Raw genomic sequence first — 23,481 nt, forward strand, 5'->3', positions numbered from 1 at the left:
ATTTTTTTTATAATTTAATTTAAAAAATTACCTTGTTTATATTTTTTATTATATAATTTTTTGTATTATTTATTTACAGATGATTGATTTCTTTTTTTGTTAATACAATAAAACATTTGAAATATTTTGTTATGATTTTTGAATGAGTACACATAACTGGAGCTTATTGCAAATTCCATCCCAAAAATTATTAAATAATAAAATGTCCATGTTTAATGCTGTGTTAAATCAATTAACAATATACTTTATACCTATTTAAAAATGATTAAATTAATAAAAACAATATATATACATAAATAAACAAAATTAACTGACTGATTGGTTTTACAAATAACAACAAAAAAAATAAATTTCAAATGTCAGTGGATAATTTTAAATATCGTCCTTTTTGTAGAAATTAAGATGTGCCACGGTCTAATTAAATAAATAATGGGCTAATTAAATAATTAATAATTAATAAACCTCAATCAATGTCCATTTTTGCCAAATAAATTAACAAATTCAGCACTTTTAAAATATTTAGACAATAGAAATTATAAAATTAAAATTACAAAAATGAAAAGAAAAAAAACAAAAACACAGTGTTTTACTTGTAAACTTTATATTTTTTTTTTCTTTTTTATATCTAATTTTGCACCGATTGTTTTTTTTTTTTTGAAATGAAAATTAAAAACAAATTTGTTTGTACATATACATAACAATATTTAATTCTTTAAATAAAAAAAAAACACGTATATTTCGAGTTTTAAAAAAAATAGACAAACATAGAATAAATCAAGTAATTGAAAACTAAATAATGTAGATATAATACTTGATTGTAATAATAAAAAAAAATAATAATTGTAAAATTTGCATTCATTGTTAAACATCGCAATTATAATAATCACGCGGTTATATTTTTTTCCATTATATTCTCATAAAAAAAATAATAAAAAGGAAAAGAAAAAAAAAATAAATAAAAAGCGAGATATCAAAGTGGTGCAGCAAAAATTGCTACAAAAAATTTCAAATTATAAAATTAGTTTAAAAAATAAAATTTGTGTGTATTATTTATCATGCCAGTCAATAATATTTATTATAATTATTTAAATAAAAAATAGAAACTGCATGTATTATTTAAATCATATTAAGATTAATAAAAATTAAAAAGATTAAATGTAATGATGATAATTAATTATTCCCAACTAGAAAAAAAAAACAAACACCAAAAGAAATTTAAAGAATGAAAAATGAACTGGAATAATTAATTTAAAAAAAAAAATATCAAATGCAAAGTAATAATATTAATAATAATCAGCAATATATATGTAAATTTTGATTTTCATTGTTTAAATAATAAAATGATATGATTAATTTAAATTATATTTTACAGATATTAATTTAAACCTAGATCCTGAAAATTATATTTATCGTCTCTAATTAAAATTTTAACATTAAAAAATTAATTATAAAAATTGCGTAGAAATAACTAGTATGTAGATGTATTGAGTTTTAAAAAAATTCGTTCAAGAGTCTGTTTGAACAATATTTAATAGTAAAATGTAATTTGAGTTATGTTAATTAGTTTTTTAACAGATATGCTTTCAACAGCTGATCAACGATATTATTCATAAACTGAAAATGATGAAAGACAAAGTTTAGTTTCATATTACTTATTATGAAATATTGATTGGACATATATTGAAAATTCTGCATAGTATATTTTCAATAATCACTCGAATTTACAAATTAAAATATAATTTAATAAATTCATTAATAATATTCATTTGGTTGTTAAAAAATAGATATTATTATTTTTCATGAATTCATCAGTATTATTATTCAGATTTAATTAAATCCCTACAATGATTATAAATAATCACTTATACATATTTTTAATTAAAAAAAGTAAATTACATTTATTTAAAAAATATTTATTTTAGCATAAATTTAAAATTTATATTTTTCCAATTAAAAAATAATTATTATTTATAAAAAATATATATAAAAATGTAATTAAAAATATAAATGACAATCATTATTTATTGTGGAAAAAAAAAATAAATTATTAATAAGGTATTGAACGTTGTTATGCAAAAAAAAAGAAAATGATTATATGAAAAATAAAATTATTGAAATTTTTAGGGGTGTGATAAAAAGGGTATATTATAATATTGAAAAATTTTGTATTGAATGTTGACATATATGAGCTAACAAGGGTTCTGTACTTGACAGTGTTGGGTATATATTTATTTGTAGAAAAAAAATTTCAAGTATTGGTCTAACTATGCTATTTTAATGTCATGAAATGATGAATTTTGTAAATAGCTAAAATTCTGATAGAAAGTGTACTTGGCAATGGACCAAAAAAATGCTTCGATTGCATGACTTTCTTATACATTTTTTATATATCTTTATATCTATATATATATCCAACACCTTATCCTCTAAAACAGAGTAAAAAAATCATATAAAAATAAAGTAGAAGAGTGCATGAAACGTGAGCTAAAATAAATTAAAAACTCATGCCTGTCAGATACGCTTGGACCTCGGCTTTTTAAATATTTTTTTTTTCATCTACTTGTTTTTTTTTTTTTTTTAAACCACCCTCGAACTAACCGATCCCCGTATTCTAAAACTCACTAACACTATTTTCACATCAAACTTTGCACTTTTTTTTATAAAAAAAAATAGAAAACTTTTTTTTTTCTTTTAATCAAGTTGGCTTGTAAGGGATTACAGCTTGGCGATTTTCCAAAGTGTTTTCAACGAGACGCATATAATTGATGGGTATACATCGATACTTTGTGTTTGTGATTTTTTCCCTTAAAGGCCTTTGCATCGTCATCAGATATTTTTTTTTTTATTTTTAGTATGAGTGATAAAGATGTAGATTTTAAAAAATTTGCAAGTTTAGAAGTTCTGGTGTTGAAAGTTGGAAAATAAAATGAAAAAATAAAGTTTTTCTTTATTGAAATAATCGAGGTTGTTGAATTTCTTTTTTTTTTTTTATATTATTTTAAGTCAATTTTAGTCTTTGATGTATAAAGTTTTTAATTTTTTTTTTTTTATCAAGTGATGGAGTAAACAACAAGTGCTTGTTAAAACTTGTTCAATAATAAAAATATGTTTTTATTAATAACAGCCAATGCTAATTTAAAATAATAATTTTGTCAATATATTTAAAATTAAAACAGCATATTTGTCGTTAATATTTATTAATTATTATTTATTAATTATTATGTAAAATACATTGTTCAAGTTTATAAATATCTGAAAACTAAAATAAATTATTTATTATTAATAACTTATTAATGAAACTAAATATAAATAAATTTCAAACAAAACTATGCAAATTATTTGCCTTATGATAAATTTTAGTTAATATCTATAATAAAAATTAGAGAAAAAAGAAATTCTCAATTAAAAATATCATGATAATAAATAATAATTATAAAACTTTATTAATTTGAATATAATTTTTATGAAAAAAAAAAATTCAAGGAATAAATGAAAAAATTGGAGATAAAAAAAATTTATAAATGAATAAATGGTATTTTATTTATTTAAAAGTATTTATAATAATATAAATGTATAGAGTAGATTCTCATCAATCTCATCATCATGATAAATTTAAAAACATAAAATACCTTGTTCAAAAAATAGTAGTAGTTTAGTTTTAGCTTGATAAAGAATCTAGGAAATTCAAAAACCATCCAATGAATTTCTCTAGATTCAAAAGAAAAAAATAAATAAATAATCCTGCTTAAAATTAACGAGGTTAACATGCTGAAAATTCATTTGTATATTTATATTTAAAAAAATCTAATTTATCCTTCATAAAGGTAGTTTATTTTTTTCGAGCTTTTATAAATAACAAAATAATTATTTAAATTAAAATTTAAATGTCAAATAAAATTATAAATTTTTTGTCTTAAAATTATATCAATTGTATTTAATCCAATGATCTTCATCTTTATCATTTTGTTTTTTATTTGAAAATAAGTTTTTTTTTTTTTTTTTTATCACTGACATTAAGTTTTGCAAATTATCCAAGTTGACATTTTGGATCTTAAATATATACGACTTATATTATCTTAATTATATACTCATGAAGGGTAAACCAGCACGTTCACATTTTCATCTTAAAACCAGACAAAATGACTGGGATTACGAGTCTTCAAGTGAAGTCGCGGTAAATTTTCTTCACCAAAAGCCAATGTAAAATGCTGTGAAACTTTACGATCACTAAATTAGTAGGACAATCAACTTTTATCAACGCAACTCAATGGTTTTACTAAAATTACTCAAACCGTTCTTAAACACGTAAAAAAAATTTAAAAAAATAAAAAATAAACCAACAACAACAAGCTAAAATAAAATTAGAAAAAAAAAAAATAATAAAAACTGTTTCGTTTATGTTTTATATATATACTTATTTTTGAAAACGTTTGTCGCCATAAAATTATCTATATGGTTGTCCAATAAAATTAACCTTTTAAAAAAAATAAAAAAAAAATATGAAATAAAAAAAAAAGAGGAGGTATCAGTAACCCCAGTTGCTTCTCATTTATAAAAAAAAAAAAAAAAAAAAACACATAAAAGATAAAATAAATAAACCCTGATGATTACTAAATTTATCACGGGTTTTTTTATTTTTTTTTTTATTAAACATATATTCTTGGTTAAATATATGATTTTAAAAAAAATTCGAGATTTGTTTATCGAGACTTGATTGTTCTAGTTTTTATTTGTTCTATTTATTTTTATTTTTTTTACATGCGTGTTAATGAAACACCAATTGACTTGATATATATTTGAGAAATAATTGATCGAATTTATATTTATGCTTTCGTATTATTGAAAAAAAATTGAAATATCAAATTGAATTTTGTTTATTTAAATGAGCTGGTTTTGCAGATCATTGAAAAATTCAAATTTAAATATTTCGATTGATATATAAATGAAAAGACAACATGACATTTTTAAAATTGTTATAATTTTTTTCTTTTATATATTTTTTCAATACAAAGTCACGAATATACATGGTCTTTTTTTTAAACATTAAATCACGTTTAAATGAAAATCAACATTCGAAAATTTCAATTAAAATACCATTTTATAAATTATTATTATTATTGACGAATGTCTTGTTGGATAAAATATATGTGAAACGATTTCTCATGAGAAAATCTAATTTTACTTTTCACCAATAATCTACAGTCATGATTTATCAAGAAGTTTTATTTTTTTTTCAACAGGAAAATTGTAAAACTTTTTAATGCAAAAATAAAATAAAAAAACAAATGGAATAATTTTTGTTAAAAGAAATTGGTCAATCGTGAAATTCGTCAAAGTTATTTCGAAAGGTGATAATTTAAATAAAACAAAAAATAAAAAGTAAAATAATAAAATAAATAAATTCAAGAAGGAAATGAAATTAAAAATTTTAATTAAATAAATTGAAAAAAAAAAAATAATATATAAATATATATTTAAACTTTTTAAAACTTGAAAAACAAAGTAAAAAAATTATTTACACGAATCAATAAGTTTTTACTGAAAAAAAATAAATTTTGATGAATTTGTTTTTCTTATTTGTAAAATTATTTGTTTTATTATTATTAATATTATTATTATTGTTGTTATGTGTAAGATAGAAATTCAACTTTTTGAATTTATTTGTTACTGATGTTAACAAAAATAAGATGTCACTATAAATAATAAAGACATAAAAAAATAAACAGACAGATATAACAAAAAGTGGAGCTATAACAGCTAATCTTAAGTTTTTTTTTGTATTTTTTTTTTTTTCATGAAGAACGTAAGTTATTGATAAAATTTTACAATATCGTTGAATTAAAGTACGACAAGTTGGTTATACACAAGCTACTGTGAACATCATAAAGTTTGATATTTGGGGTCTTTTGATATATAAAAAATTCTCGTTTATAATTTATATTGCAAAAGGAAAAGAAAAAAAACACATCAATTTAAGCAAATTAAAAACACATGTAAAAATAATAATATAAAAAATAAAAATTAATTTATCAATTACATTTATTTTTATTGATATGAAAAATAATATTTAAATGATAATTTTTTTAGGAATTACTAATAATTACTGTACTATTTCTATTGATGAATGTTGAGGAAAAAAATAAAATAAAATTAACAAATTTTACTGAAAGAATAGAAAAAAAACGAAGATGGTCAAACCAGATTTTCGATTCTTCGGGAAGCCAATAAAACGGCTGAGCTTTAAACTTTAATAAGATATTATAATTTATGCAAGATGAAAAAATGTCAGTGGAAAGAATTGTCTTTTTTTTTTTTATATTTTTATATATAAAATCCATTAATATCTCGACCCAACTTTTCAAAGTTAAACTTTTGTTAAAAAAATAACATTTTATTTTATTTTTATATAAATTTTCATTCCTTGTTATTTTTATTTAATGAAAAATAAAAAATAAAATGACTTGCAAATTTCTTATTTTTTATTCAAGCTTGATTGGTTTTTTTCGTCTATTATTTTAAATCTTTTGATTAATTATTTTTAACATAAAATTCTTTATCGAATATAAATTGAGGAATTTTAGATAATTTATCCCTAATTTAGCTTTGTACTTGAACAATTAATCAAATATTTTTATAATTAATTAATGTAAAGTGAACTGGTATATTGGAATTTCAAAGTTTTATATAATTTGAATGATTACATATTGAATTCAATGAAAAAATAATCTTTCAATTGAATAAATTCGATTGTAATATTCGAAAAAAGTAAAGTTCAAAGTCACACAATATATCTCTTGAAAATAAAAAAAAAACAATTTAAAATGATTTAAATTTATAATGAGAATATTTTTAAATTCTCGTTCATCTTTTAATATATATTTATTTTATTTATTTTCTTTTTTCGTCAATATTAAATCGTGGATACTTCAAAACGTAAAATGGAATAATAATTTTCATCTTGAAGATTTTTATTATCATGTCCATTGAGCTATGATTTTTCTATAAAAATCAACATTGAATATTCAAGTGTCATAATAATGCAATTTCATTGTATAAAATATATTTCAAGTATTTGACTTTTAAATTATTTTTTGAAAAATATATATTAAAAAGTACAAAATTCATAGAAAATCTTGCATACGAATTTTCAAACCTCATTGAATAAAGTAATTTGAAAAAAAAAAAAATTATTATCAATATACTTTTAATACTTTGAAATAAAGTATATTAATAAAATTCCGATAAAAATATTTGTTGAATTTATTATGGGTACCTTAAACCTTCGCTCTCCTTTTTTTTTTATAAATAATAATAAAAAAAAATCCTGGAATTTTTTTTTTCTACCGAAACAAGCTGATGCATAATTTATCGAACTTTTTGAATTCAATATATTCCATTTTACTGACCGGAAGTGCACATATTATTTTTAGTATATATAAAAAAGTTTCGACTTTTGGTATTTTTAGAAAATTACCTTTGCCAGTTAAATTTTTATTTTTACCTTCAACGTATAGGCAAAAAAAACAAAAAAAGAAATAGTCAAAACTTGAGATCTGTAAATAGTAAAAAATTGAAAAAAAAAATATGCAGAGTGCAGCAACAAAATATAGGAGTCAGATAAATTGTAAATATTTACAGATAAAGTTATAAAATAGCCTCGAGATATTTTTCTTATCCTCAAACACCAATAAATTCAAAAAAAAAAAATAAAAAAAATACATTTACCATTGATATTCAGCATATTGCCTCTTTTGTATATTTACACAATTTTTTCTATTATAATAATATGATAAAATTGTCACAAATCACGCGTGAAAGCCAGTGATAAATTTGAATAAATGACAAATAAATTTATATTACAATAAATATATGTTTATATCAATGAAATTGTAGAGACATACACTAAATAAATCGATAAATTTTGTTAAAAGTGACCATGCAGAAAAAATTTATAGCCACTTTAGAAAAAAACCGAGATAAAGGAAAATTAATTTCACGATAGATTTCAATTTAGCCATTTCGTTTACACTACATACACACAAATGCATTTTTTGTAGAAATTTTTTTGGTATCTGAAAAGCACGATTGAGTCTATGAAAGACGAAATAATATAAAATAAAAAAAATAAAAAGCTCGAGATCGAGAATGCTTTTATTTTGACGTATATATTTTTTTTTTTTTTTGAATTGGCTTTGTGAAAAAGTATTAAAAAAAATAAACATAAAAATGGAATTGAACGTAGTATTTCACACAAAATTTATCAATCGAATAGAAAATTCATTCTAAATCTGAAATTTTTATATATTTATGTACATTTTTTTTTTGAAAAGCTTGTAAGTTGAGTCAAAAATGATTTCTTATGTGTGGAGTTATGGTTGGAGTGAGGATTATTTATAGTAATGTTGGTCTTGGGCCATGTTACTGTATATTTAAGAGAATGAATTATCGTGCACCTGCAACTATTCTCGTAGTAATTTATTCGTGGTTTGTGAAAAATTAATTATCAAGTCTTGAATATGATATTTGAATGTCAAATTTTTATATATACATATATATATTTTAAACTTTAGATTTAGTGTTCAGTCAATAACATAATAAAGGTAAATATAAACGTCAAAATCATTTTATATTTTATCATAAACACAGGATGTTTTGAAATTTTTTTTATTTGTTATCTATAATATACTTGTTGAATAAAAAAATCTTCAATTATTTTTCATTGTATATTTACTTATATATATTAATAAATTTTAAATGTGTTGGTGATAAAAATTACCATGATTTAAAACGATCAAATTTTTATTATTTGATTTTAATATTAATTTTATTTTTTCTATAATAATTGGTTATTTTTAATACAATATATTTTTCTTGGAACAAATAATATTTCCCGTGTGTAAATAGTAGGAAATTTTGAATTCAACATTCGTAGAAACAATACGAATATTTTACAATCAAAAATATTTATACCATGTTAAATAAAAATATTATTTTGCCAGATGTAGATTAATTCTTCAATGGAAAATATTAAATTATCTTCTGACAAATAATGTGTACATATGAATTAAAAAAAAAATTGAGCCAAAATTTGTCTATGTCACTTGTGTTGACATCTTTAAACTCATGCTAGAATCATTGACCTCTTGTACTTGTTAAACAATAAATACTATTATCAAGTTTTAGATATTGAAAAGTAAATAAAACACAGACTAACTTGAAAAGCAAAATAACATATTTATTCTAATAATCACAATATCATCATTATCATAAAAAATAAATAAAAAATACTAATTAACTCAAAATCAATAATGTAATTTTGAATTTAATTTTTCAACATTTTTCTGAATCCAGTACATATAATTGTAAACACGTGAATAAGTAGTAGGAAGTTTGTGATCCAAAGAAACAACAGAAATGAGTCCAACTACTCCAGTTCCAATCGTAACAGGACTGCCACTATTACCCTGATAAATTTATTTAAAAATTAAATAATGATATTATAAATTTTTTGATAAGTATATGCTTACCCATGTTATGCGGGCCAATGGGGGTCGTGGAAATAAACAATATTGATTGCCAGTGAGAGTTCCTTCCGTATAGTATCGAACTTTGCAAATTCTTGAACTAATTGATTTGACTTTAACTAACTGAAGATAATTTTTCATAACATTCATTTCTGAATTTGTACCCCAGCCTGTTACAAAAAGTCTACTTTGCGGATATTTTGGTGGCCAAGTAGCTGACCTTTGTCTAATATGAAACCGCATTTTTTTTTCCAACTTAAGAATTGCTAAAAAAAACAAATTAAATCACAATGTAAATTGTAATAATAATTTTTATATAATATATTTATTTTACCGATGTCATGAATCCAATTGAAATGTGGATTATATTCTTCATGAGTTATAATAAACGCGACTGTATGAAGTTCCCAATAATTATTCGGGTCTTTTTTATCGAGATTATTCGTTGCACTCATTATTATAATGTTACCATAGAATACACCAACATCAGCTGATACACAACTTGCAGTAGTTAATATATGCTCTTCAGAAATAATAACACCTCCACATAGATGATAATTTTGAATTTGTATTGATACTTGATGTGGATGTTCAATAATTTCAACGGTAATTCCACCGTGAATTTTTTTTGGTAAATTTCCATGTACGCCTGTGAAATCAAAAAAAAAAAAAAAATAATATGTAGCTAAACAAAATTATTTTTAAATAATTGTATATTTATAATAGAAAAAATTATTAACTTACAAGACATTGATATAATCAAGCATATTAACCAAATTATACTTGGATACATATTTAATTTTTAACTTTAACTGGCAGAAAATCTAACAAGGCTCTTGCTTATATAGGATCTAATCATCAGTCTTGTAATTATTTAATAAATCATAATACTTCGTATCAAATTCGTACACGTATATTTTTTTAGTTGTAATATAGCTTTTTTATTTTTTAATTTAAACATAGATTAAAGTTTTATAAAAATATACATGCTTAAATATTGAAACTATTTTATTTTAAATTTTTGTCTTTGTTCATCATAAATTAGTTAAATAAAATCATAGATAACACAACACGTGTACTTGAAATTTTTTTTCATCATATTTTTCTAAAAATAATTTATTATTATTACAAATAAAACTTAATGATTATTAATTATTTGAGATTTAAAAAAAAAAACCAAGACGAGTGATGAATATTTTTTTTATTATAATAATAATTTTTATTTTTTTTTTTAATTTATAATAATTAACAAAAAAAATAAAAAAAAAAACATTTTAGTTTTTAATTTTTAAAGTTTTTTTATTTTTTAATAAATGTTTAATTATAATCATTAATAATTAAGAAAAAAAAAAATGAAAGTTTTAAAATTAGCATTCAAATTTTTTCTCAATTTCTTTAATCCAATCAATGTAAGGACGAATGAAAGTATAAATAACAGGGTACTGTTGAGAATCCAATGGAATAGTAGAAATAATTCCAATAATTTTTCGTGCCATCATGACCGGGCTGCCTCCATTACCCTAAAAATAACCATCATTAATTTGCATCATGATAAAAGTTTTAAAATTTGTAATTTAATTTATATTTACCCAAGTTATTTGTGCTGTTGTTATACGTGGAAATAAACAATGCTGCGAATCACCAAGATAATATTCTTTATAGTATTGTGGCCTGCAAATTTTTGGCGAAATTGTTTTAACATTTATCTGCTGAAGATATCTTGACATGAGATTAGTTTCAGGATTATTTCCCCATCCTGTCAAACGATATAGAGCTCGATTCGTAATTGTCACTGGAAAACCAGCTTTTTGACGATAAATAGAATAATATAATGATGATGATAGTTTAAGAATAGCTAAAAGAAAAAAAATAAGAAAATAAATTAATTTATAAATTGAAGTTTTATTATAAATTTTGATTACCTATATCATTGATCCAATTTATATGAGGATTGTAATTTTCATGAATTTTCCAATATAAATCTTCGGAGTTTTTCGTGAGATCATTTGTTCCACTCAATACTTCAATGTTGCCATATACTATATTAGGTTGAGATGTTACACAACTTGCAGCAGTTAAAACGAAATTCATTGAAATAATAGCACCTCCACAAATATGTTGATTTCTAATTTGTATCGATACTTGCCATGGATTATCAATTATAGAAACTGTATTTCCACCATAAATTTTTTTTGGCAGATTTCCATTTACACCTATTAACAATAATTTAAAATAAAAATAAACAAATTATGATATTTGTTAATTTTTTTAAAACATATTTACATTTATTTATATATATTGATATATTATTTTCACTTGGCTTATTAAAAGATAAAACATACTTACCGGAAATTGATATAAAATAAAATATAGCCCAGCTTATAATGATAGTTTGCATAATTTTTTTTTTTTACTCAGATTATATCAAACTATTTTGTAGAAAAAATTAAGTAATTGTGATTAATGTGACTTTTAGCAGAACCATTTAACTGTTAAATTTTATTTTACTATTTATGTTTATCTAATAAATAATATAAATCATTCGTAGGTTTTTTTTTTTCTTTTACAAACAATAGTTTCTGAAATTTCATCATTAAAATTCATATACGAGATTTTAAATGGGCTTTATACGTGATAAAAATTATTTGATTTATAAAACATCACAGACATATGTCAAACACGTGGTTCTTCTTCTCTTTTTTTTTCAGTAATTTATTTTAAAATTCAGGGTTTAATGTAACTGATAGTTTAATTAAAATATAAAATTAATTAAATTATATTTAATTTATTTATCGTCTCTTAAGTTAGTTTTCTATTTTTTCAACTTAAAAGTTTTTTTTTTCAAATTGCACAATTACGTAGCATTGCCGTGTTTATTATAATGAAATTAATTAATTTGATTAATTTGTAATATTAACTATATTAAAAACATGATAGATAAATAAAATATAAAATGTATCATTTAAATTAAATTCACTTTTTTTTAATTTGGCATTCTTTCAAGACAAATGACATAGATTTGGAGAATATATATACTCTACAACGTATATTTACATAAAAAAAAACGAATTCTTTGTATTTTAAAAATAAATTGGCACGTAAAATTGACGAAAAATAAAAAAAGTATTTAATATTTGCATCTATAAAGATTAAATATATATATATGTATTAACTAAATTGAAATAAATTTAAATATATTTACAATAAAATTATGTAAAATATATATTATTTAAAATTTAATTTTTAACATTATAAAAATAACTATGACAATTGCGGTTTGTGTTGGTATATCTAGTACTTTTTTATGTAGTACTAGATGTATTGAGTTTTAAAATTGAGATGTGGTGAGAGGTTTCGAGCGATTGACACAAATTGAACTCGTCTAAATGAGGATTGTAATTAATGACTGTGAAGGGTGCAAGTGGCAAATTGGAACGACCACGGTAACCCATGGATTTTGTTGCTTTTTATTTATTTATTTATTTTTTTTAACATCGATAGTCGATTAACTGTATAACAGTATTTATATCTGTATTCATACATACATAAAATTATTTTTAATATACTTTGTAAATACATACATACATATTAATTCAAGTATTATTTAAATGCATTATTACATAACTTTAAAAGTTGATTTATAATTGTCATAAATTTTCGAAATGAAAATATAAATACGATAAATGATAAGAATTTGTATTTAAAATATTATCAGATGATAAATATTTATTATTTATTGTTATTGTTTGGTTTATTGTTTGATTTATTATTTAATTTTTTATTTTTTGAAAATATTTTTATAGAAAATAATTGACAGATAATGTTATTTGATTTTTATGATTTTTTTTTTTCAATTGTATTATTTAATTAGAAAATATATAATTGAAAATTTTACAAAACAAGTAAATGCTTTGAGTTAATGAATTTTAGAAGATTAATTTCACTACAATTTTCTGAATTTCTCAAGCGTTACAAGAAATATCCTTTCTGGGAATACGATTTCAGATTGGGAATGTTAAACATCTTGTGTTGTGATTTTCAAGTAAGGTGATTATTTAATAAATATATAAGTAATTTAAAATCAAGAGAATTTAAACTACTTTATTCTAATTATCAAATACAAAAAATTTATATATACAGTTGAATTTTTTTGTATTTTAATGCAAGTTATATGGTTTTTATTTTTACAATAATATTAAACAAATTGATACAACATCGATAAGTAATTTTCAAGTTAACAAAAAAAAAAAAATACCTTTTGTTTTATGCATTAGCGCACATATAAAGCTTTTTCATACATCATTTTCCAATTGACACGACTCGTAGATTTTATCCACCCTTTTAGCTCAATACATATCGAAAAATTCTTGATGCCTTTACCAGCGAACATTTTACATTATTCATGATAGTACCTCAATGTTCTTCATTTATACCACTACTACAATCACCGATATTTCAAAATAATATTACAAGTCTCGTACAAAATTTGAATTAATTCATTTTTTTTCTTTTTTTTTATTCATCTACACGGTTTGTAAATTTTAATATTTTATTAAAATGAAAAAGTTATTAATATTTTAAAAATTAATAAACATGAAAATATAATAATAAAAGTAATAAAAAATTTCTATGAATTGAAACATTACAAATATTTGACTTCATTTATTTTCATTGGAAAAATTTATTTTTTTGGTAAATAAATATTGCGTTTATGTTTATTTATATTATTAAAAAATAATATTAATTTTTAACAAGTAAATAAAATTTATTAAAATTGATATATTTATTTTAAATAAAAAAATTTTTAATAATCAATGTAAATAAAATAAACAAAAATATTAAAAATTTTTTTTAAAATCTTTGATTTTTTAATCAATTGAAAAATGTATTTTTTTTTTTTCTACAGTATTGAGGTTGAAGCTATTTATTTATTTCATTTATTTATTCTTTTTTTTTTTTGTTACAAATGTAGTACAAGTCACATGGTTTATCGTGTTCCGGGTCATTGCCAATGACAAATGGATGGATATTGTTGTCATTATTTTTTTATTTATATATTAAATTTTTTTTTTGTCACCAAGATATACCAGTCAGTTAAACGTGATAAAGGTACATGAAAGCCACTGTAAACCAGTAGGTATATTATTACCTACAGTCAATCAAATTAGTTGGCATTTAGATAGCAAACAATTAATCCGTTGTTAACTATTTGTATAATGAGAAACAAGTCAAGTCACTAGAATGTATATATATTTAAATATATATCTATTTTTATTCAACACATGCCATTAATTAATAAATCAATATTAGCATTTTACAATCAGTTCATTCAAACGTACTTTGTAATTTTCAATTATACTCTTTGAAAATTGCCATTTGCAGCTTTTTTTTAAATACTTTTTAGAAATTCATCGAAGATCATTATTTACACTAAATATTATGTTGATTAAAGGTTTATTATTTGAAATCAATGCTTTTTTTATTTTTAAAATATTTCAGTTTTATTATTATTGATTATTTTATTTAAATTTTATTTTACAAGATCAACAGGAAGGGAGTAATGAAAAAAAAATTATCAAAGTATTTTTATTCTATATTTGGTATTCATCCAAATTTTTAAATATTTGACATATAAATTGATTTATGATAAAATACATGTATCACAGAAGACAAATTTTTCCATTTATTTTTTATACTTTGTTTTAAATTTAATCGATAATATTTATTTGTACGTTAAAATCAACAAGAATTTAAATTGAAAAAAAATCTATTGAAAAGTTTTTTTATGTGAAAAAAAAATATTTAAAATTCAAAACAAAACAGTAGATATTTTTTTTTTTAAATATTTAAATATACCCACAGTTACGTAAATTTTCATTATTTAAACAAAGCCATTATTTAAAAATTTACAATTTTTTCAAATGACTAATTTAAAATTAAAAGCCGAATTATTCAAAATTTTTAAAATCCAATAATTTATTTAGTTAGAATTATTTTACTCTACATGAATTATTATTTAAAAAAATTCAATTATATATTATTATTTCCGTTATTATAATAAACATGTTTTTTCAATTAAAAAAATGAAAATAAAATAATCCATTTTCACATACATTATTTCCATCTAAACTAAAAAAAATCAATACAATAAAAAAACAAAAATTAATACAGTAAAATGATAAACATTTGGACTTGATCCAATTTTTTTTTAACAACTTAAATATTTGTTAAATTTTATATAAGAAAAAAAAAAAGTTAAAATAAAAATGAGACTGATCATAAATCAGGAGTAATGTAGGAGAATTCATCAAACTTGAATGCAAGTAGTTACATATTATATTACATATATATACCTAGACATAAACATAACAAAAGAAAACTTTTATCCACTGGATTAAGTTGAACGGTAATTTTTTGATGGTAACCCCTAGAGGCAAAAGGTCTTCTACATCGACCAACAACTTGCTGGATAATATGATGTTCCGGCCAGCACCGACAGATTATCATTTTTTTCTTTTTTCTTTTTTTTTTTATTATCATTTTTATTAACACTATAATGTATTTGTATTTTTTTTTGTCAATATCAACAACACTTTGGCCTAGTTATCTAAATACCCCTTGTCAGAATTTAAAGCAGTAATTTTATTTTTTTTCGTTTGATTAATATTAAGAAAGATCAATGCGATAAATTCATAAATATATCTTACATTTACTTTTTTTTACGACACATAAAATATATTTTTTGAATTGTGTGTATGCGTTGTTATTTTTGTATTTTTTTTTTATATTATTTTTTTATGTATTATATGTATATTGTTATTTTGTGTGCGTTGATAGACGCCTTTCGATTGGATGATATAAACATTACGATGTCTATTACTATTTTTATGATTTGCCTGGATGAGGGAAAAAATACTGATGAAAATCAATAAAAATAGTAAATTTTTTTTATACAATGTATGATAATATATTTTCATGACAAAATAATATTGAATATTATATAAGTTTTGTTGGTTTGTAGTTTTAAATTCATCAAGATATGAAAAAGATTTAAACTTTTCTAATGTCATTTTATTCTTTTGTTAATATTTAATATTTTTTTGATTGAAAAATATTTAAATTTATATTTCTTACAACGATTATGATTTGAAGAAAAAAAAATTATTAAAAAGCTTATTCAAATGAAGATTAGTAAAATTAATGATAAAATAAATTGACAGATTTGAAAGTATCGACGATTGATTTTATTTAAAATTGTTTTTATTTATTTTTTATTTTGTAGAAACATCTTGTCGTGGCACATAATATATTTACAAATAATAAAAAAAATAAAAATAAATGATACGAGTTTGACTCTTATTTATACACTTGGTGAATTGAAAATGTCGTACAAGAGCAATTGCAAAATAAAGCTGGAATTTTCAAATATCACACCATTGATTTTCATCATTGTCAATTGCATACTTTGGCACCATCATGGTGTTCATTGTTTCTTAAAATTGCAATATATATCGATATATTGATTTGTTAAAATTCCAATTTTGTTATGATAATTTTTCTTATTTTATTTTTTACATTTATTTTTTTTTTTTTTTTCGATGAATCATTTATGAGAGACTATACGTCATAAAATAAAATTGGCTATATATTTTTTTCATTTTACGATATATATATTTTTTTTTCTATTGTTATAGATTCGGTAATTCAGAAAAATAATTCAACAGTGTAAAAATTTTATGATATTTTTATTTTTTGTTTATCTTATTTACAACGAAAAAAAATGTGTGAGAAATTTTATTTTTATTTAATTTATTACTCATGTTAATGTTTAAATGTATATTTATAAATTAATCAATTAAAATGTTATTTATAATTCAAACATGTAACAATGTATCATCATTAATAATAAATCATTTTTTCCAGTTAAAAAAAAATTTATATACATTTTTTTTAAATATTTTAATTCTGCTTCATATTTCATAAATATTTATAACCAGCTAAAAAATATCTCAAATAGCCACGCATGTATAATTACAGCCACTTTTAATTTTAACTATATACTACAATGTTAAATTCAAAAAATATAAATAAACAAAAAAAAAAAACAAAAAAAAAATTGAATGAATTATTTCTTTGCTTGTCTTGGTAGTTTTTTTAAAAAAATTATTTTAATTTGATTTTTATTTTTGTGGTATATTGTTGTTTATTATTTTTATTTCAACTTTAGTTTATTTTTTTTTCGTTTAAAAATAAAAAAATGTGTGGCAAATAGTTGCTGTATACGTGATAGGTTGATTTTATTTTTTTTTATTTTATATATAACAACGTGCTTTGACAGTTGGTCGTTTGAATTTAACGAGTTAAATGAACAAGAAACTATACTTATCATTTGGACAAAAATACATTTGTCTATATGATGAAAAAAAGTCATAAAGTTTTTATTATTGACCTAAATATTGAAAGATATTTACTACATGAAGAAAATTAATTTATCCGAGATAATTTAATTTTATATATTATTAAAAGGGGTATAATAATTAAATTTTTTTGTCTCTTTTTTTTTGAATGATAAAAAAAAGCTTCAAGAAATGAAACATCTGCTTCAAAATTTTTCTTCACTTCTTTGTACTTTTTTTAAACAATTTTTCTAAATTTCATCTCAACAGTTTATTCATTTTTTTGTATTAATACTCTTTGAAGATATGAGGAGAGAAAAAAATTATATTTTTTACAAGCGACGACACTAATGGCCCAGGCATTACCACAAAATTAGCATTTTAATTGCGTATGAGCGTGTTACGCGACAAAAGTGCTGAGAATGAATTGACATAATAAAAATAATGACAATGAAAAAGAAAAAAAAAAATTAAGATAAACGAAAATGTGTCAAGAAAAACGACAACTTTATAATGTAAATAATTTTAAAAAATTATGTCAACTATTTTTTTTCTTTGTTTGATATATAATAATAATACTAATATTTCGATTCTGTTCTTTTATTTTTTTTTTTTACAAACTTTACAAGAGTTTAATTAAATTTATGTTGAAAATTAAATTGCCAAATTATTTATCTTTAAATTCCACCTGTTACAAAATCATTAAAATATCCAGGAAAAAAGTGGTATGTCTTTATATATACAGCGGTAGTTAATTATGTTAGTATTTACACTTGGAAAATATTAAAAAACAATTTGAAAATTGTAGAAATAAATAACGTAAATATTTGTTTGAAAATAATATTAAATTGAAAATTTTTCTTGTTATATTTGAATGCATAAATTATTTATAAATTGTAATGATATATTTCTAAAGAAGAATTTTAATTGTTTAATGTTTTAACGGTACCAAAAACCAAAGAATGCATTTTCAATTCGAAAAATTTATTATTTCGATATAGAAATATTTTAACAATAACTTTTCATCGAAATATATAAACTATTAAAACTTTTTTCAAATGTTAAAAAAGCTGTTATCCATTTTTCTATGAATTAAATAAAAATAATAATCAAAAGATGATGAAAACAAATAACTAGAATATTTGATTTGATTTTTCTCCAAGAAAAAACTCATAAAATGAAACACAAAGCTTTATAATAATTTTTCTCAGAAATAACAATACAAAACAATCAAATTTTAAAATAAAATCACAAATTAAAAGTACTTTCATAAGCTCAAAATTTTTATAATTAGTTTTTCATTGAAATACATTTTTACAATTTGTGTATAGAATATAAATTTGTAATTATATTACCTTGACAATAACAAAAATTTTCATTGTTTATACTCGTTTCAAATTTTGTCAAAATAGCTAATAAAAATTTATCATCAAATTAAAAATAAAATGACAATCAAATATTTCAAAAGTAAATCATAAAAATGTATATTAAATTTTTTTCTAAATGAATAGTATTAAAATAAATACTAATTTCATTATTAATTTACATTAAAATAAATAAAAACATCAATTTAAAAAAAAATAATATAAGTAGTGTACCTTAGTCTTAAATTATTATTCAATGTTTTTTGTATATATTGTAAGTCTATTAAAAAAATTGCATTGGTTATGCAATGGTATTCACTTGTTAAACACAGGGTGACTTTTATTCGTTGGATACCAGTTGTAGACTTGAATGTGTAGAATCAATATAGAAAGAACAGCCGGAAAAAGGTACATCGTTGAATGAGATCACAAAAGCATTCAATTCGATCCAACGACTTTTCTTTCCTAATACAACCTTCATTTCTGGTGCTTTTTTTGTTTTTTTTTTCCCATTTCCTGTGCTACCAGAATTCGTTTCTTTTTCTCTTCTATCTTTTCCAATTGGAAGGCAATGTCCTCAGGGATCCTTTACTATATATATCAATCCATTTTTGAGTTACAAAAAATTTTTTATAATAGAATCTAAAAAAATATTTATTATTCTCCAGTGACATTTTTTCAAATATTCACCCAAGACAGAAATAAATTTTTAACAAGTTATGTATATACTTGATCAAAAAGTTTTTAATCATCATTAGTGATAGAACAAAATTCAACTGATGATATTTTTAATTATTAAGTTTCAATATTATTGTAACCTCAATAAGCTCATTTCTCAGTTGAAAAAAAAACCAATCAATTTTTAGAATAAAATAAAAGTTGAGTCATCAAAATATTTCTACTTTAAAAAATTGTTAAAGATATTATATTTTTTTTTTCCATGCAGTGTTCAATAAAATATTCCAAGGGTTTTGATACTTATCGGAAATGAATGCTCCAATCTTCAAATAGGATTTGGGGTTACCAGGAAAATCTTTTATAGCATATATACAGAAGAGGGACGGTAATATTCCTCAATAGTATATACAGCATCTGAAAAATAAAAAAAAAAAAAGATTTGTTTACCGTCATTCAGGTTTTAGTTTTTATTTTATCATATTTTATTTATTTATCTATTTGATTTTTTTTATTTGGCAATTCATCAAGATAATATATATACTGATTTTCAATTAAACTAAATTTCGTAAAGTGGTTTTTGTGCTTAGTCGTAATTAAATTTAAAGCATAGCAATTTCAAACGTAATAATGACCAGTCACAACCAACAATCTAAACACCCCTTCAACTGAACAAGCCCCAATCTCAGTGCTTACCTCGTAAACCACCATCAACTAAGAGGCAAGTTGAGGATGTTGTGTGTATTCCAACAATCACCGTCTTCCATGATAACAATATATACAAGCTAGAATTGAAGTGTGGTCGTCGTCTTCGAATAGAATCACTTGTTTGGCAAAATATCATCAGATGAATAAGGGCTACACACCAAGAACATCCTGTCGAAATGATAAAGAACAATACCATGCTGTTATATTTAAGCTTAACAAATTCAAAACTTAAAAAAGAAAAAATTCTTGATACAAAAAAAGTTTATAAATAAAAAAATATTGTTCATTTTTTTAAATGTAAAAAATAAATATTAATGCAATTGACTTTGTATTGAGTTTAAACACTTTTTTTTAACACTTTTTAGTATTATTATTATTTTTTTTTTATTTTACTTTCTCATCCACTTCCAATCCACAAAACTTTTGCGTCATCAGCTCACTTTAGCTTCAACACTTTTCCTCTTACTTCGTTTCATCTTACCACTACTACTATCAAATTCTTTTTTTTTTTTTTTTTGTTTAATTTATTTTATTTTTTTTCATTTCTTTGTTGTTGTTTTTTTTTTTTTGTTTGATATATATATATACAAAAGTTTCATTTTATACTTTATTTATTTATCTTTCCCTTCGCTTTTACCAATCTATTTCGAATGCACTGGATAGACCAAATTCGTATATATCTCCCATGACACTCCAACAAAATATATGTTCTCCATTCGCACATGCTTTGATGCCATTTTTCCCTTTTTTTTTTTTGTTCATTCGTTCGTTTATTTGTGTTTTATTTTTTTTTTTAATTGAATAGGTTAATGAAACAAAAATTAAACGTGAATTCAATAATACCAAAATTGTTCATGCCTTGTTGAAGATTTTCCAGTAAAATTAAATTGTTTTTTTTTATTTTTACTGACAATTAATTATTATTTTGTCATTTAATTGGATTGTTAATTCAAAATTTTATAAATGAAAATTAATTTTATGCGCTTGGATAAATGAAATACAGTTTTGTCTGTGTTGAATTTAATTTCATGTTTCCAAAGAGACGCATCAGCAAAGATGTGTTTTTTTTTTTTTTCGGATAAGCTTTATTCTACATTTTCCTTACATCGTTTTTGTTCATTTTCCTCTTGAGAGTTATCTCATCTTGACTCTAGTTTTTGCCAACGTCTTGATTTTTTTATTTTATTTTTTCATTATAACTTATTGTTCTGTTCTTTTTCATCTTCGACATGCAGACACAACGGATTTCCGTTGTCTTTACTTGTCGGCGACTGTAATACCGGAAATTTAGTGAAAGCTTCAAGCCATTGTGGTCGATAAAAGGTAAAACAAAACAAACACCATTGTCATTATTTATTTTTATGAAAATTCTTTAAATTTTTAACCTATTTTAAGTTTAACAAAGTATGTATTTTTTTTACTCAGTTATCTGTTGTTTCTGGAAATATTTTATCAGTTTAATTTATACAAAATACGATAACTTAGTAAAACACAAGCTGTGTTACAAATTATCAATCTCTTTGATGTATAAACTGGGTAATGGTGTTAATAATTCAATTCATCTGTACAAAAGATACAAAAGAGAATATGAAAAAAACTAAAAAGTAAAAAAACTAAAAAAAAAAAAAAAGCTAAAGGAAATCGTTTGATGGTTGGTTGTAAATTTTGTTACAATAATAATTTAAAATACTTTCAGTATGTTGAACATCAGTAAAATGTGTTTTACACATTTTATATAATATAAAAGTTTAACAAACTTTCACTGTGGTATATTATTGGTTTCTCAGTTTAATAACAAGTCTTTTTGCTCCATCAAAATGAGCCATTGTACTTATAAGCTCAAGTGGCTATACTGAATATTTAGTATCGCTTTATTTTTGAGCTCATGAACTGTACAACGTACATTTGTGGGAAATTATTTTCTAATTGTTGAAATGGACGATAGGGTGGAAAAGCCAAGTGGACAATAGACCACTTTGAACGACATTTGTTCAAATAATTACAGCAGAAATCGACATGTATGAATTCATTATTGACCAAATTCATGTATATGTTATGTTGAATTTTGTGTTGTCGATGAAATTTTGTGTGTGTTACTGTATTTTGAGATTCATAATATTAATGCTAGTTAATTTCAAATGCTTGTATTATTTATTATTATACAAATGAAAATTTGTGAAGCATCAAATTTTCATTCTATTGAAATGAATTATTAAAGGGTTGTTATATAACCGTATATTTACTGAGACAATATTAGGTGTTGAACACAGTATCGACAGTAATTTTCAATGTACCTTTTTAATATTTTTATATTAATGTGTCAAAGTAGTTACATAAAAATATCTTGTCAGTGTAGATCTTTGTGGATATAACTGTTGTAGCACGTGCTATACTCTAACACTTTATCGCTTTAACTGGCTTAGGATTATCTTCGATTATTTTTACTATGTATGTATATACTTGCTTATCTTAAGCTATTATAGATATTGTTAATTTTGCCGTTATTCCCCTGACCCAGCATCTTTGTGGCTTCTCAAGTGCAGTTTAGGGTTTTTTTTTGTTTCTATTCTATTGTTTACATTGAATGTTATTGATTTTTTTTTTATTATTAAGTTATATTATTTTTTTAGTTAAAAAGATTAATGTTAAGAATTATATTTTATTGTTATTTTTTTGTTTAAATTTAAAATTTAATTTTGATTTTTTTATATCAGTTATTAATTGCAAATAGTGATGACAAAGTACACAGTTTATTTTATTTTTTTTAGTTCTTGACATAGTACAATGACCATGTTGAAGTGATGAAAAGATATT

At 21.6% G+C, this 23,481-nt stretch overlaps 2 protein-coding genes and 1 long non-coding RNA gene across 3 annotated transcripts in view; all 3 read right to left on the reverse strand.

Moving 5' to 3' along the window:
• Window positions 1-9,302: 9,302 nt before the first annotated feature.
• LOC122853527 (trypsin-like) lies at window positions 9,303-10,275 on the reverse strand. Its single transcript, XM_044154028.1, has 4 exons — window positions 10,269-10,275; window positions 10,004-10,173; window positions 9,528-9,779; window positions 9,303-9,464 (listed from the first exon to the last, which is right to left on the reverse strand). The coding sequence occupies exons 1-4, from the start codon at window positions 10,273-10,275 to the stop codon at window positions 9,303-9,305; spliced, it is 591 nt and encodes a 196-aa protein (XP_044009963.1).
• Window positions 10,276-10,891: 616 nt separating this feature from the next.
• On the reverse strand, window positions 10,892-12,389 carry LOC122853528 (hypodermin-B-like). Its single transcript, XM_044154029.1, has 4 exons — window positions 12,383-12,389; window positions 11,447-11,737; window positions 11,114-11,379; window positions 10,892-11,044 (listed from the first exon to the last, which is right to left on the reverse strand). The coding sequence occupies exons 1-4, from the start codon at window positions 12,387-12,389 to the stop codon at window positions 10,892-10,894; spliced, it is 717 nt and encodes a 238-aa protein (XP_044009964.1).
• Window positions 12,390-20,191: 7,802 nt separating this feature from the next.
• Window positions 20,192-23,481, reverse strand: part of LOC122851447 — a 46,411-nt gene continuing 43,121 nt past the window's right edge. The window contains exons 3-4 of the long non-coding RNA XR_006373689.1: window positions 20,656-20,835; window positions 20,192-20,376 (exon numbers count right to left, since the gene is read on the reverse strand). This is a non-coding gene — a long non-coding RNA (uncharacterized LOC122851447). The remainder of the gene's footprint in view (window positions 20,377-20,655; window positions 20,836-23,481) is intronic.

Source organism: Aphidius gifuensis, linkage group LG3 (assembly GCF_014905175.1).
Source record: "Aphidius gifuensis isolate YNYX2018 linkage group LG3, ASM1490517v1, whole genome shotgun sequence".
NCBI lineage: Eukaryota > Metazoa > Arthropoda > Insecta > Hymenoptera > Braconidae > Aphidius > Aphidius gifuensis.